Source organism: Rhinatrema bivittatum, chromosome 18 (genome assembly GCF_901001135.1).
Source record: "Rhinatrema bivittatum chromosome 18, aRhiBiv1.1, whole genome shotgun sequence".
In the NCBI taxonomy this organism is placed as follows: Eukaryota; Metazoa; Chordata; class Amphibia; order Gymnophiona; family Rhinatrematidae; genus Rhinatrema; species Rhinatrema bivittatum.
The window spans coordinates 17,177,545-17,192,689 of NC_042632.1; the positions used below are offsets into that span (position 1 = coordinate 17,177,545).

Below are 15,145 nucleotides of genomic sequence, written 5' to 3' on the forward strand. Positions count from 1 at the left end.
CTTTATTGGTTGATTGTAGTTCCTTACATGTTTTGCATTTCTTGAAAAACTAGAAAAGAAAATCGGAGAGCAAGCAGTGATCACATCTTCTGCACAGGTTTAATTCCCAGGATGTCGAAGCCCTTCGCCATGACTGCAGCAGTGGCATCGCAAAGGAGCATTCGCCACATGTTCACCTTCACGATCTTACCTGTAAAGGCAAAGCACACAGTGTTACCCACACGCCAGGCCTCTTCATAAAAGTGAAGAGGGAGAATTTAGATAGTTTTAGCTAAACATGAACACTTGCATATCTAGAGTTTGCCCAAGGCAGCCACTGAGAATGATCTGAACCCTGCCAGCTACTCCTTTCTCCTTCTCCCACATTAGGAGTTACCAATCAGGAAAAGAATCTTGGAGTCATTGTGAAAATCCTCAGCTCAGCATCAAGCAGTAGTCAAAAAAAAAACCAAACAAACCCCAAATAAAATGTTAGGAATGATTTGGAAAGGAATGGAGAACAATACAGAGGATACCATAATGCCTCTGTGTAGATCTACAGTGCAATCGCACTGTGTATTTTATTTTTTAAAGCAGTAAGAAAATCATAACACAGTATCAAATACATCATATTCTTAGAAACATAATTTTCAAAGGAAAATGTAAATGTAACATACTATTGTAGCAATTTTCAAAAGCCCATTTGCCCACATTAAGTGCACTTAACATGGGTAAAGGAGCTACGACAGTATCTCAGAGAAGGGTGACCAAAATGATAAAGGGGATGGAACAGCTCCCCTATGAGGAAAGGCTAAAGAGGTTAGGGCTGTTCAGCTTGGAGAAGAGACAGCTGAGGGGGGATACGATAGGGGTCTATAAAATCATGAAAGGACTTGAATGGCTAAATGTGAATCTGTTATTTACTTTTTCAGAGAATGCAAGGATTAGGGGGCACTCCATGAAGTTAGCAAGTAGCACATTTAAAACAATCAGAAAAAAATCTTTTTCATTCAATGCACAAACTAGAATTCATTGCCAGAGAATTTGGTTAAGACAGTTAGTGTAGCTAGGTTTAAAAAAGGATTGAATAAGTTCCTGGCGGAAACTACTATTAATCATGTTGACTTAGGGCAGGGGTGGCCAACTCCGGTCCTTCAGAGCCACAAACAGGCCTGGTTTTCAGGCTATCCATAATGAATATGCGTGAGATAGATTTGCATGCACTGCCTCCATAGATTTGATATTCATTTGAATATCCTGAAAACCTGGCCTGTTTGTGGCTCTCCGGGTCTGGAGGTGGCCAACCCTGACTTAGGGAATAGCCACTGCTTGTTGCTGGCATCAGTAGCATGGGATCTATTTAATGTTTGTGTACTTGCCAGGTACCAGTAACCTGGCTTGGCCACTTGAAAACAAGATGCTGGGCTTGATGGACCCTTGGTCTGACCCAGTAAGGCAACCTATGTTCTTTGAAAATGTAGCTCCATTGTGTGCTGCTCTGGTCACCTCTCAAAAAATAAGATATAGCAGAACTAGAAAAGGCCAACAAAAATGAAGGGGGGATGGTCTCTTTGGCTTGGTGAAAAGACGACAGAAGGGATATGACAGATTTATAAAATCACAAATTGGATGGAAGATGGAAATAGGGAATAATTATAGGGGATAATTATTTAACTTTTCAAATAGTACTAGGACTAGAAGACACTCCATGAAACTATTTTTTCAACCCATGCATAAACTGTGGAATTTGTCATCATATGATGTGCTCAAGGTTAATAGTATAGCTAGTTTAAGGTCTGGACAAGCTTCTGGTGGATAGCTCCATTAACAAACATCCACCAAATAAACTTATCATCTTACTTCTGGGAGTGAGCAACAGGGAATCGATCTCCCCATTCAGGTCTGTCGGGTATTTCCAAGTGAACTGGATTTGCTCTATGGAGCACTGGTCTGATCCAGCGTAGTATTTCCTTTCCCTGCAGATTTTATTTGTGTATACTAGCTGACATTCCCGTGCACAGCATAACGTCCCTCCTCACTTTCCTCAGAAACACCTGCATACTTCACAGTCTTAAGAATACCACTTGCCATTTTCAAGTTTTTGAGTGATATTTTTGAAGGCTGGCTCAAGTTATAAACTTTGGGTTATTCATTTGTATGGAAAAGTATAAAGGAAAATGGATTAGAAACTCTCAGTTTGCTGTGACCTCGAAACAACTGTTTTCAGATTTGACCCTAATCTTGAAATTTTCTTTCAAGGTGGTGATAGGATGGGGCTGGTCTGATGACCAAGAGTTGACAGATTTGATGCCCAGACCTGGCTTCTGCTTAATTGGGTCATCGGAGCCTGGGGAAGCTGTGGCGGCAGCATTCATAGCCTCTGGAGAGATAATCCCAATCCACCACAACCTATAAGTGGGATTCAGGATACAAACATACTGAGCTCCGAAGGGAGCTGTAACCGCCTGTGCCCCCTACTGAATACCGTCACTCCAATGGCTGGGTTATGGAGGGGAGACTGGGGCCTAATCATGGTAAAAGCCTACCAGTTGTAAATGAAGGCCCAAAGCACTAGCCAATGACAGATATTGGAAGCTTAGTTGTGGAGGAAGGTGAGCCAGGCCAAAAGGAGTGATACGGTTACCTAAAAAGAAGATGGCCTGAATATTCAGGCTAGGGATGACTTAATAAGGAAATATCTGCACCAATTATTGACCATAATGCTCAAGACTGAGCATCTGTTGTGATGATTTTGCTCCAGGACCTTTCCTGGAGTAGTGTGCCTAATTCTGGAGACCACATCTCCAAATAGATATAGACAGAATGGAGGCAGCCCAGAGAGAGGCTACCAAAACGATCTGCACCATGAACCCTGTAAAAGGAGACTTATGGACCTAAATATGTTTACTCTATGGGAAAGGAGAGGTGGGGGGTGTTTATACTGGGAGCATTCAAATATCTCAAAGGTATAAATAATGCACAAGCAAGCAGTCTTCAGTGAAAAGAAGCAACAGAACAAGAGAGTTCATGATATGAGAGTCAAAAAGATTTCTTCACAGACAGGGTGCAGGATGTATGGCAGAAAAATAATTTAGAAAACATGGGATAAGCTTAAGCTCCTTAGTTGTGAAGTAGTCAATGGCACTGCAAAATGAAGGAAACAGGGCAGATTAGCTGGGCCTTACTCTCCTCACTTGCCAACTTATTAGTTCTTTTTGGGTTGCTAGTTTTCTCGAGCTCCTTCATGTATTTATTATTTGGATGTGTTACCATCTGACCTAAGAAGGTTACAGCGCCAGAAACCTTTATTCACAAGTACCCAGTTTCCCAATTTAGCCCAGCCATTGCGACAGGGGCCACCGGGCATGCAGATACCCTGTCTAGTCACTAGGTGGCACCAGTGTGCCCTAGCTGAGACTCTCCTTGTAGGGTTGTGAGCACTGTCTCTGCAGCATCCCGAGGAGAAGCCTGAGCCGGAATCAAAGCCAGGTCTTCTGCATGGCAAACATACAGCCACAGTAACTGAGCCATCTGGCTGGCCCAATGCTAGTCTCTTCCATGTTTCTATGACATGCCAAGCAAGAGAAAGGACACGTGTCTTCTCCTCTGGGAGACACACACCATTTCCACAGTGGAGGCCGGTGTTGTAGTGTCTGCCCTGCACTCACCTGTTTGTCTGTCCTTTTCCACACAGTAACAATTGTCATAGAACTCGGTGAAGGTAGTTGCTAGCTCGTAGAGGTAGTCGCAGAGGGTGTGCAGCAGCAAGTCATCAAGAATCTTCTGCAGTATCTCCGGGAACTTCAGGATACACTTGCCCAGCTTCCACTCCTTCTCATGGTCCAGAAGGATCTCGGTTTCCTGAGCAGCCTTCTGCAGCATGCCATCATCGATGTTAGCCAAGCGGGCAATCGATCTACCAACGAGAAAGGCTTTCACTCATGTCACTGAGCAGACTTTAACCCATGAGGCTCAGCTGGCCCATTTCATTGCTGGTAAACATCTATTAACGCTTTTGCTCCAAAGGAGCATTTCTGAACCAGTTTTAACTTTCAGCTCCCAGGAAATGCAGCAAAAGTTCAAACAATTGTCTGGGGATTCTTAGAGCCGTCTCTAGAGACGTGGTACATCGTTAGGTCGCAGCTTTAACAGCCTGAGCAGTTCATTGAAAGGAAGTTTCCTTACAGAATCCCAAATTATTTTCACTTATCTTTTTTACATGATCTGATTGCAAGAATACTGCCTGCCCCATCTATACATTAATCTTTACAAGGTTTATTAACAGTAACCCCATAGTTTCTAAGCTGCCATCTTTCCTAGCTGATCTAATCATGTCACAAAAGATCATTTGTTTTCAAAAACAATTCAGATGACCTTTTTTGAAATATATGAAAACTGCATAGTGAACGCTGACTGCTTTTGGCAAATGTATGGATACTTTTGAGAAGGTGGTCACTTACTATTCAGCAGACTAGATGGACCTTAACGGTCCTCCTCCACTATCATATTTTACATTTCTAGATTCTTTGCAAGCTGCGATATCTTTTAAGGGGCTAAACAAAAATGTGCTGCACTGTATAATCCAAGCTTTTGAGAGCACATAGGTCCCTTCTTTAGCTTTGGAAGCTTATGGTCATCATCTTCTCTGCTGATCCAATAAAAGATATCACAGTCTACAAAGTTTTCCGCTTTCTCCAGGATAATACAGCTACCAAAACCAGGCGCTACATTCTATGTTAGAAAATAACATTTTACTGACCATAAATGTTCTCCCCATAGGCTGCTGCTATGTCACTGGTCCCCCCCCTCCCCCCCAAACCTCTGTGGGAACATCTGGAGCAAAGCCAACCTGGTGCCAAGCACGTCTGCACACAACTGGGTGTACGGGAGCCGGTATCTAGATTTACATGATAAATTCCCGAACACCTAGGGATGAAAAGTCCAGAGGTTTGCTGCCCATGAATCCTTCCGAGGCAAACAGAGAAGGAAGGGGAGTCAGACCCTTATTACCCAGGAAGAGCGAGGAAAGCAGAAACACAGGAGAAAGAATGGAAGAGCAGAGCATTGCCCGAAGGTTCTCCCAACCTCAGTCACACCCACTTCCTGTTAACTTGAGAGAGAATTCCTCCTACTCTGGAGGCTTTCCTGATGCTGAACGCTCCCCCTTTAAGACCTTGGACTTACCTGATCCGGGTGAAGGCATACAGCAAGTAAGCGGCAGTGTTTCCTTTGTCATCCAACATTTTATCAAAGGAAAATATGTAATCATTCAATCTGTTGTGAGAGAGATCTGCGTACTTAACGCAGCCAAAAGCGACAGATACCTGGGCAGCTTTTAATTCTTCCGGCGTTAATACCTTTAATTTAAAAAACACATACGTTCACTGGGTTAGGGGGGGGGTTTTTGTCCATAAATCTTTCGATTTCCAGTATAGAAAATACAATCACATATGCAGTTATGGGATTAATATTCGATGAGGATAATCGTGAGACTCCGCAAAGAATATGCATCACGCTGGTACAGAACAAGTTCATTTTGTAAGGGGAACCCCTCACGAAGGTGCAGCCAGGCACACAATGCAGGCAGGCTTGCACCTGCGTCCTTGCGTTTGCATGCACCCAGGTGGAAAGTACACGGGGAGATCTGAAAATGAAATCTCCCCACATACTTTCACTCCCCCGCCCTAATGCAGGGATATGAATGTCTACTACGAAGCAGCAAGTGCCACGTAAGGAATGAGGGGAGTGCAATGTTCAAAACCTGCCCGTAACCGCAATAAAGAGCTTTGAAAACTGCCCCCGACTGTACGTAACCGCGCGGGCAACTGATGCCATACGGTCACAATCATGTGCCATATCGTACTTCTCTACTGGGCTTTGGCAGCACCTTATACCGTCCCATTAGACTGTTGGATGCTGCGCATTAATAACGCACAGGTTCAAGGCCAAATCTCCTTTTCTGCCTGCTCCTTTGCGCTTCCAGCTCAATCCAAACAGCCTCTGCTGGGCTACAGCAAGCCAAAAGGACCGCATGGAAGTGGGCCAGAGAAAGGCAACCAAAATGGTGTAGGGTCTGCATGCAAAGTCATGGGATGATACTGAAGAATCTAACTATGGATACCCTGGAGACCTTCAAATACCTGAAATAAATTAATGATGCACAAAAATCAAATCTTTTCCAAGGGAAAGGAAGCTGTAATGCCAGGGATGACGACATGAAACTCCAAGGAGAAACACTCAGGAACAATGTCAGGAAATGTTTCTTTAAAAAACCAGACACTAGCTCTTGTTATAAACAGTCATATGTGAAAAAACGCTGTCTTATCTCAGAGAAATAATCATTATCTCAGTATTGTCTTCCAGATTGTGTATTTTTCTGCTGGATCTGGAGATTCAAAAATAAGGGACGTGAACAAAGTGATCCAGAAGAACAATATTAGATAGAAAAAGAACACTCAAGAGGCAGGATTTGAAACGCAGTCTTCATGAAGTGCTATTAAAAGGGAAGAACAGTGTTTATTTTATTTATTTTTAACACAAGTGGGTGCACTGCAAATTGAAAAAGTCTGCTACTATGATTATAAGATTAAGTGGTTTTTCTCTGAGATAATGTTTTTCCTACATATGACTGTTCCATAAATATAAAAGATTTATAACAAGTGCTGGTGTTTGGTTTTTTGTGGATTGTTGAACTGATTTACTGGGATTCAGGCAATATTTGTTCACGGACAGGTTGGCGCATGCATGGAATGCCATCCCAGAAGACGACATGATGACGAGAACGGTCATGGAATTCAGGAGGCGTGGGACAAGCACAGAGGACCCCTACTGGTAGGGAGTGGAACTGAAGAAATGGGGTAACCCCTGCTACACCTAAACTTTACATTTCTGTTTACGTAGTAACATAACATGGTAATGACGGCAGTAAAAAGACCAAATGGTCTTTCCAGTCTACCCAGCAAGCTTCTTATGGCAGTACCTGCCGCTCCATGAAGGTTACCGCCAAGCCTTCTGTTAAGGGTAGTAAAATTAAAAATCAAAACCGAACAACTGTCAAACCGATAAAAGTTACTGCAAGCAACATTTTTACAGGGTGGGCAGCCTTCTTGATAATTTATACAATGCTGCTACTTGCTTTGCTTTTGGACTTGGCCGTAGAAGCAGTCCTGTGCTTTTCCCCTAATGACTGGATGGACCTTTGGTTTTTATCTGCTGTCATTTATTATATTACTATGACTGACAGGCAGTCCAGACAGGCAGGAGTTAGCATTCCCCTGCTGTGTCACTTGACCCTGTATGGGAAGGGGTGAGACTGTAAGGATTACCTAAATAGGCTGTAACCCATACTAGTAAGTATGAGTCTCCATTTTCCTCCCGGCTTACTGAGCTTGTCATACCAGCACAAACCCTATGTACAGAACCATGTAACTGTGTATATAATGTTTATTGTTTTTCTATCTCAGTCTCCCAAGTAAAGAATCCTTGCACGCTACCCTTAACAGATAGCTTGGGAGTTACCTGCAAGTAGTGGCAGTTACTATCCTTAACAGAAGGCACGGGGTAATTTGCACAGAGTGGCAGTTACTACCCTAAAAGGGCTGACTGAACTTGCTAAGCAGACTGAATGGACTACTATCATTTATTAAGTTACAATGTAAGCCATTCAGAATCACCTGGGGACTCTTCCCTTATTTTTATATCCTCTTTTCAAAACTGTGCAGATATCATAGCATGTGTCCTGTGCCAGCGGCCACAAATTCAGAACCTGGAGAATGTGGACAGTTTGGCCAGTAGGTGTCACCACTGAGCAACCGTCGAGAGTCCCTCCCTCCTGAGGCTGCAAGCGCTACCTCTGCAGCATCCCTAGCCCAAGAACTGAACCCAGGACACATTACTTAGCATGGGTACTTTAGCCACATTATCTAACATTTTACAAACATAGGATTCCTCTTTCCTTCCAGCACTCAAGGGAATTGTCAATGTTACAGAATCTTTCACCAGGTCAAATCCAGTTGAGATTGGCAGCGACTTAAAGAAATGGCCTATGAGAAATGAATTAGTTGTCTCAGTCACTTTCCAGGGCAATAGCTGAGCATGCATATCGACATCCCTGTCACATTTTTACAGATCTGTGGATTTTACTGCACACGTAGGCACTGAACAAGGCCCCAATGAGCAGTGTCCAACAGCAGCAGAGATAATGAGAAATGGCAGCTGTGGCTAGCAGTCACCTGGGCCCTGCTAAGCTGCTGGTAGTAATAAATTATTATATAGAGCATCTGGCTTCCCGGTAATAACTAATGATTAATGTTATACAGAATTGAGCAGTATGATCTTTTCCTGATTTGTGCAGTGCACTGTCCCTTCCAATGCTGCTTGTTTGTGAAACATTTCCATGTCGAGGGACACAGCTGTTATTAAACTTTTCTCAAGCTCTGCTATTTTGAAGGCATAATTGCTTACCTGTAAAGGTGTTCTCTGAGGACAAGCATGATGTCAGTCCTCACACATGGGTGAATCCCTAGCTACAGGCTGCTCCCCAAACACAAAAAGGGGACCAACAGACACCCAAGCAGGTGCTGTTGGTAACAGAGGGGGGGAGATATCCTGAACCCAAACAATGGGCCCTAGACGGGGAGACTTGGGTTCTATACCTCAAACAGGTTCCGAAGGACAGACTAGCCGAACCTACTATCGTGTTGAGCATCCCTATCCAGACAATGGTGAAATGTGAGATATGAATGTGTGGAGAGAACTCCACGTTGCAGATTTGCAGATCTCCACGGGAACTGCTCGCAAGTGGACCGATGCTGCCTTGGCTCTGACAAAACGAGCCTTGACATGACCCCCAACATGTATCTTTCACATATACAATGTTTCCTCATTATATCCTTCCAAGTTATCTTATTGTTTAAGCTCAGTTTATTGTAAAGCCTTGTTAAGCTACGTTAATGTTCCATGTAAACCGATATGTTCCCAACGAATATCGGTCTATAAAAATGTTAAATAAATAAAATAAATAAATGTAGTCCCACCTGGGCATAACTAAGTAGATGCAATCTGCTAGCCAATTGGATAGTGTCTGTTTGGCAACGGCAACACCCAACCTATTCCTATCAAAAAAAATAAAAAGTTGGGTGGACTGTCTATGGGTTTCTGTCTGCTCCAGATAGAAGGCTAAGGCTTGCTTGTAGTCCAAACTGTGCAGGGCTCGTTCACCTTGCTGTGAATGGAGCCTGGGAAAGAATATTGGCAGGATGATGGACTGGTTAAGATGGAAGTTAATCACCACCTCAGGCAGGAACGTAAAGAGTGCATAAGCAAGACCACTCTGAAATGATAAAACTTAGTGTAAGGTGGATAAGTCACTAAGGTTTGAAGCTCACTGACCCTGCGCACTGAGGTGACCACCACCACCAAAAATATGACCTTCCAGGTCAGGTACGTCAGGTCACAGGTGCGCAGTGGCTCAACAGGAGCTTTCATCAGCTGAGCTAATACCACGCTGAAGTCCCAAGACACAACGGGAGGCCTTAGGGGAAGCTTCAATTGAAGCAGGCCCCACATGCATGGTACAACTATGGGCTATACAGAACTGGGGCATACCATCTACACCTTGGTGGTATGTGCCAACTGCACTGAGATGAACTGATCTTTAAGCCAGCTTCCGATAGGTATACAAGTAATCAAGCAGTTTTTTTGTGGGGCAGGATAAAGGATCTAAAGCCTTCTGCTAACATCACAGTTAAAACCTCATCAACTTCAGTCCATACGACTTTCTAGTGGAAAGCTTTCTAGAAGCCACCAGGACCCGAGACACAATCTCTGAAATATCAAATGGCTGCAAGACTAACCACTGTGAGCACCAGGGCCTGGAGGTTGGGATGCTGCAGTCTGCCTTGATCTTGCATGATAAGATCTGGGGAAGTCCCCAGACTGATCGGTCTCTGAGTGGACAACTCCCATAAGAGTAGAAATCAGACCTGTCTTGGCCAATGAAGGGCTATGAGGATCATAGTCCCCTGCAAAGCTTCAAGAGAGTCTTCACCACTAAGGGAATCGGAGGATATGAGTATATAAGTCCCAACTGCAGGCAAGGGCATCTGAGGCTGATTTGCCATCTGACCTGTACAGGGAGCAGAACTGAGAGATCTTCCTGTTGCAAGGGGACGAGAACAGATCTATGTCCGGGTTTCCCCAGAGGCAGAATATCCGATTTGCTACCTCCTGGTTCAGGGACCACTCGTGGAGTCTGAAGGCTTAACTCAGCCTGTCTGCTATCACATTTTCTGTCACGGCCAGGTACATGGCCCTGAGCACCATCCCGTGGGACAGGGCCCACGATCAGATCTGGATCACTTCCTGACACAGGAGGTACGATCCCATGCCTCCCTGCTTGTTGGCATACCACATGGCTACCTGGTTGTTGGTTTAGATCAGTACCTGATCACCCTAAGCTCCAGGAAGTTGATTTGACAAGAGTATTCTTGAGCGGACCAGAGATTCTGAGTGCTGAGCCCATCTACATGAAATCCCTACCCGAGGATGGACGCATCCATGGCTAGGACAATTTGGGTAAGGAGACTTTGAAAAGAGATCCCCCATTCCACATCTGAAAGTACCCGCCACCAGGACAATGAGACCTGGAGAAACGGGGTGACTCGGATGCAATCCTGGAAGCTCTAAGTGGCCTGGTGCCACTGGGACCTCAGGGTCTATTGGGCTCTGTGCATGTGCAATCGTGCCAAAGGAGTGATGGACGGTTGTGGCCATATGGCCCAACAGTCTCAACATAGGCCAGGCTGACACCTGCTGGATCTGTTGGGCTTCTGCTGCGATGGTCGTCAAGGTGATGACCCTCTGGCAAGGCAGGAAGGCCTTGGCTTGACCAGTGTCTAGCAGGGCTCCTATGAAGTCCAATTGAGGTAATGGGGTGTGATGAGACTTTGGGTAGTTGAGAATGAACCCTAGTGACTCCAACAACTGTATGGTCAAGCGCATGGATCAGGCGGCCCTCTGCCTGAGACATGTTCTTTACCAGCCAATTGTCCAGATACAGGAAAATATGCACACCCAGCCTGCGGTAACACGCTGCCACCACGGCCAAGCATTTTGTGAAGATCCGTTGGGCTGATGCGAGCCCAAACGGCAATACCCGGTACTGTTTTCCCACCACAAATTGGTACTGTTTCCCCACCACAAATTGGAAATACTTCCCTTGACTGGGGAACATCTCAATATGAGTGTATGCATCCTTTAGATAGAGGGAGCATAGCCAGTCCCTTTTTTGCAACAGGGGGATTAAGGTACCCAGGGAGACCATCTTGAACTTTTCTTTTTTTAAAAGCTTGTTCAAGGCCCTCAGGTCTAAGATGGGACGGAGTCCTCGTTCTTTTTGGAATCAGGAGTACTTGGAGTAGAATTCCTGCCCTCTTTGCCCTAGAGGTATGGGCTCGACTGCTCTGGCTGTTAAGAGGGAAGACAGCTCCATTAGCAGTGTCTCCTGATGTGCTACTGGCCCCCAAAATCAGCATGGAGGGCAATTTGGTGGGATACCCAATAGATTCAATTGGAACCCTTGACAGACAATGGACAGAACCCACTGGTCCAGGGTTATATGGGGCCAATGGTTCACAAAGAACTGCAGCCTGCTCCTGACCGGAGGGTCCAACATCCCTGGTATGGGCAATTGGCGTATTCTCCCTATGACCCAGTCAAAACTCTGTCTCTGGAGTTGACTGAGGAACTGGCTGGGACTTCGGGCCTCTCTGCTGCCTAGGAAGGCTGTAGAGCACTGATGGTGTTGATGGGAATGGGGGAGCTGAGGTTAGCACTTCTTTTGGTGAAAGAAAGACTTCCTTAGCCCCTGTCTTGCCGACCTCCTAGAAGAGGAGGATGGGTCTGGAGTGCTGGCAGAGAGTTGTTGGAGGGTTTCTTGGAGGTCCCGAAGTTGGGCTACAGCATTCCTCACCCTATCTCGGAAGAGGTTCCCCCAGTACACAGATTATCAGCGAGTCATTCCTGAACCTCTGGTCGGAGATCCAAGGCCCGCAGCCATATCATTCTGCAGCTGCTGATTCCTGCTGCAGAGACTCTCGATACCATCTCAAAAACATTGTAGAATACAGGGAACTTGTGCTTTCTGCACTCCAGGCACTTTTTCACCAGCGACATGACGATGTCCTGATGCTGTTGAGGCAGCTGCTCAGCCACCTCCTGCTCCTGCTTCCAGATGTGCAAGTACTGGCTCATGTAGAGCTAATAGGCAGCAATGCAGGCAAGACGTATGGTGCTTTGAAATACCTTCCTCCAAAGAGCTTCCATTGTTCTATGGTCCTTCTCCGGAGGTGCTGTGGAATGAGTCCGAGAGTGCTTGGGGCAGCTGACGCTTCTCGAATCCGGCAGCATTCTGGACAAGGTAGACCACATCAGTATTCTTATTAACAGGAGGCACTGTGAGAGGGTGTTCACATATCCTCAGCAGTAGCTCCTTAAGGATCTCGTATACTAGGACCACCACAATCTCCTTAGGAGGACCCATGAACTGGAGGATGTCAAGCACTTTATGCCTGACATCCTCCTCCGTTAATAACTGAAAAGGGATGGCTTCCGCCCTCACAAAACTTGCAACGTTCCTCAGAAGACTACTTCCTTCGCTCCTCTGGAGAAGGGTCTGAAGGGAGACCCTCGGTTGAGGACTCTGTCATCCCCCCCAGCGGTCATAGGATTCCTCATCCTCACTGTAAGCCACAGGGGGATGGGTCCCTAGGTGCTTGGCCTTCATCCAGAAGCAAGCACCAGTAAAACTGGATGGGGGTGGCAGGCTTTGGTGTCTCTGTTGGCTTTGATGGAGCTTCCTCCTCGGAGGAACAGGCGACAACCACCTTATCAGTAGGGGGAGGCCTCTGAGCCCCGCATAGCACCAATGCTGTCCCAGAACCTGATGGCCAGCTGGGTTGATAACTCAACAATGAGCAAGTTGAGCTTCTCCAGAAGTGGTACGAGTTTGGGTAGCACCAGGTTTGGTGCCATTGCTGCCAAATGGCTGAAGCCCTGCAGTGCCTGGTTCACTGCTAGCTGAACTCGGTGCTCCAGCTCCTCCTCCTCCTCAAACATTGTTGATGCCAACACAGACTGGGAGGAAGGAGGGGTGGCCAGATCCTCGAGGTGGCATCAGGAATGGTGGAAATCATCGCTGACCCCCGGCACAGATGGAGGATTGGCACTCATCGCCTTGGTGTCAAATCAAGAGCACAGCAGCAAAAGCCGGTGCATCTCCATGCCTGGCATCGTGCATTGACGGAGACCGGTGCCGATGCTTCTTTAGCTTCCCTCGATGCTCTGCCTGGTCCACCGATGACTAGGAATCAGATGTCCTTGGCCTGGAGAAGATCAATAATGGCCAGTGTCCGGCGCTCCTATCTGCTGATGGCATTGATGGAAAAACAGTTCCATCAATGTCAATGGCTTGGTATCTATTGGTGCTGCTCCTTCGTCCATCAATGTCGATGCTAATGGCTCAGACTTCTTTGACCTGAAGAGCTGCTCCATCTTGTCGAGTCGAAGCAAACATCCCCCAGGCAAAAGACACATATCTCATGCGGATCCATGATGGAAATGGTCCTTGTGCACCGTGGGCACCGCTGAAAACCAGATGTGGCCATGTTGTATGAAACAAATGGGGCACAAACTGAAAAGGATGGCAGTGGGGCATTGATGGCCAGTGGGCCCCAATGCACTGCAGCCATGGGGAATTGACCACAAAAGGAAACTTACCCGAATCGCTGAAAACCCTGACTAGAAGACACTACAGGAAGGCAGTGAGAGAAGACCCGGTGAGGGAACAAGACAGCCCTGCAAAAAACGTGAGAAAAGTTTTCCACAAAGCTAAAAAACAGTCAAAGAGAGCTCACTCACTCCACAAGACTTACAGCTCCACAGAAAAAGAGAGACTGAAGAGGGACTCCGTGTGGATGCATAGTACAGGGTATGCTGGGCATGCTCAGTGTGCCTAGTCAAAGTTCTAGAGGGGAATTCTAGTCTGCCTACCCTCTTGCAATGAAATGGAATCCAGCAGGTTTTCCAAAATGGTCATTATATTGAAAGGCATGCCCTGATATTTTCCTCAGCTCTGTGAAAAGGACACAGCATTCCACATTACTGTATACAGGCAGAATTAGCAGAACATTTTCCATACTTGTAAAATCAGTTATTTGTTTTTCCTTAATTACCAAGATTACTACAGCTATAGGAAACTTCAAAGTTCCGTAAATACTACCCAGCATAAAATTAAACCAGCAGCATCATTCCCAAGTATGAATGACCTGTTCAACATAGCAACAGTAAAGAATAATTGGCCCAACAAGTCTACCCAGTGATCTTCCTTGCTCTTCTAGCAAATGAGCACATAACTACCCAATATCTAAACCAACATCATCTTGTAACGATGGGCAGAGCAGACTGCCTTCATGCAGCTAGCCTCTCTCATCCTTTTGTTCGTGGCAGAATGCCGCCATCTCTGTGCCACTCTGCTGCCTCCTAGGCATTAGTGCACATGGCTCTCTCATCCTTATTGGTGCCGTGGCAGGAACCTGGCCACAGCGCCAGAAGATGACATCACTGCTGGCAGCCTATTTAAATCCTATCATTCCGCTTACCAGCGCCTCAGCAACAGTTCATCCTGCTGTGCTTAGCCTTCAGGGAGTGTTGCTTCATCTTCCTCTCCTGCTCTTCACCTCCTTTTCCGGTCCTTGACTTGCCATGCTCCTCATCCCTCTCCTGGCAGTCTCAGTCCTGCTACCACTTTGCCTCATCCTAGTCCTCATTCTGCTCTGGCCTTGCTCCTTCCCGCTCCATGATTCCTGCCTCTTGCTCTCCTTCTGTCTGGGCTCTAGTCTTTAAGCCTTACCTGGATACTGACCGTGCCTGATTGTGCCTGCCTTGACCTCTACCTGGATACTGACCTTGCCCGATTGCTGCCTGCTTCAACCTCTGCACGAATACTGATATTGCATGCTCTTCGCCCACCCTGACCTTGGCCTGGATACAAATGCTGCTCGACTCCTGCCTGCCCTAATCTTGGCCTGACTACAGACTCTGCTTAATTGCTCTTGTGGAATCATTGCCTAAGTCCTGCCGGCACCAGAATCCAAGGGTTCAACTTGTG

The 15,145-nt window shown here is 46.1% G+C and overlaps 1 protein-coding gene across 1 annotated transcript in view; it reads right to left on the bottom strand.

Annotated features, from left to right (window-relative positions):
* Positions 1-6: 6 nt before the first annotated feature.
* Positions 7-15,145, bottom strand: part of RARS (arginyl-tRNA synthetase) — a 113,158-nt gene continuing 98,019 nt past the window's right edge. Inside the window, exons 13-15 of the mRNA XM_029583732.1 lie at positions 5,164-5,336; positions 3,648-3,895; positions 7-190 (exon numbers count right to left, since the gene is read on the bottom strand). Of these exons, the coding sequence (XP_029439592.1) occupies positions 81-190; positions 3,648-3,895; positions 5,164-5,336 (531 nt within the window). The 3' untranslated portion in view covers positions 7-80. The remainder of the gene's footprint in view (positions 191-3,647; positions 3,896-5,163; positions 5,337-15,145) is intronic.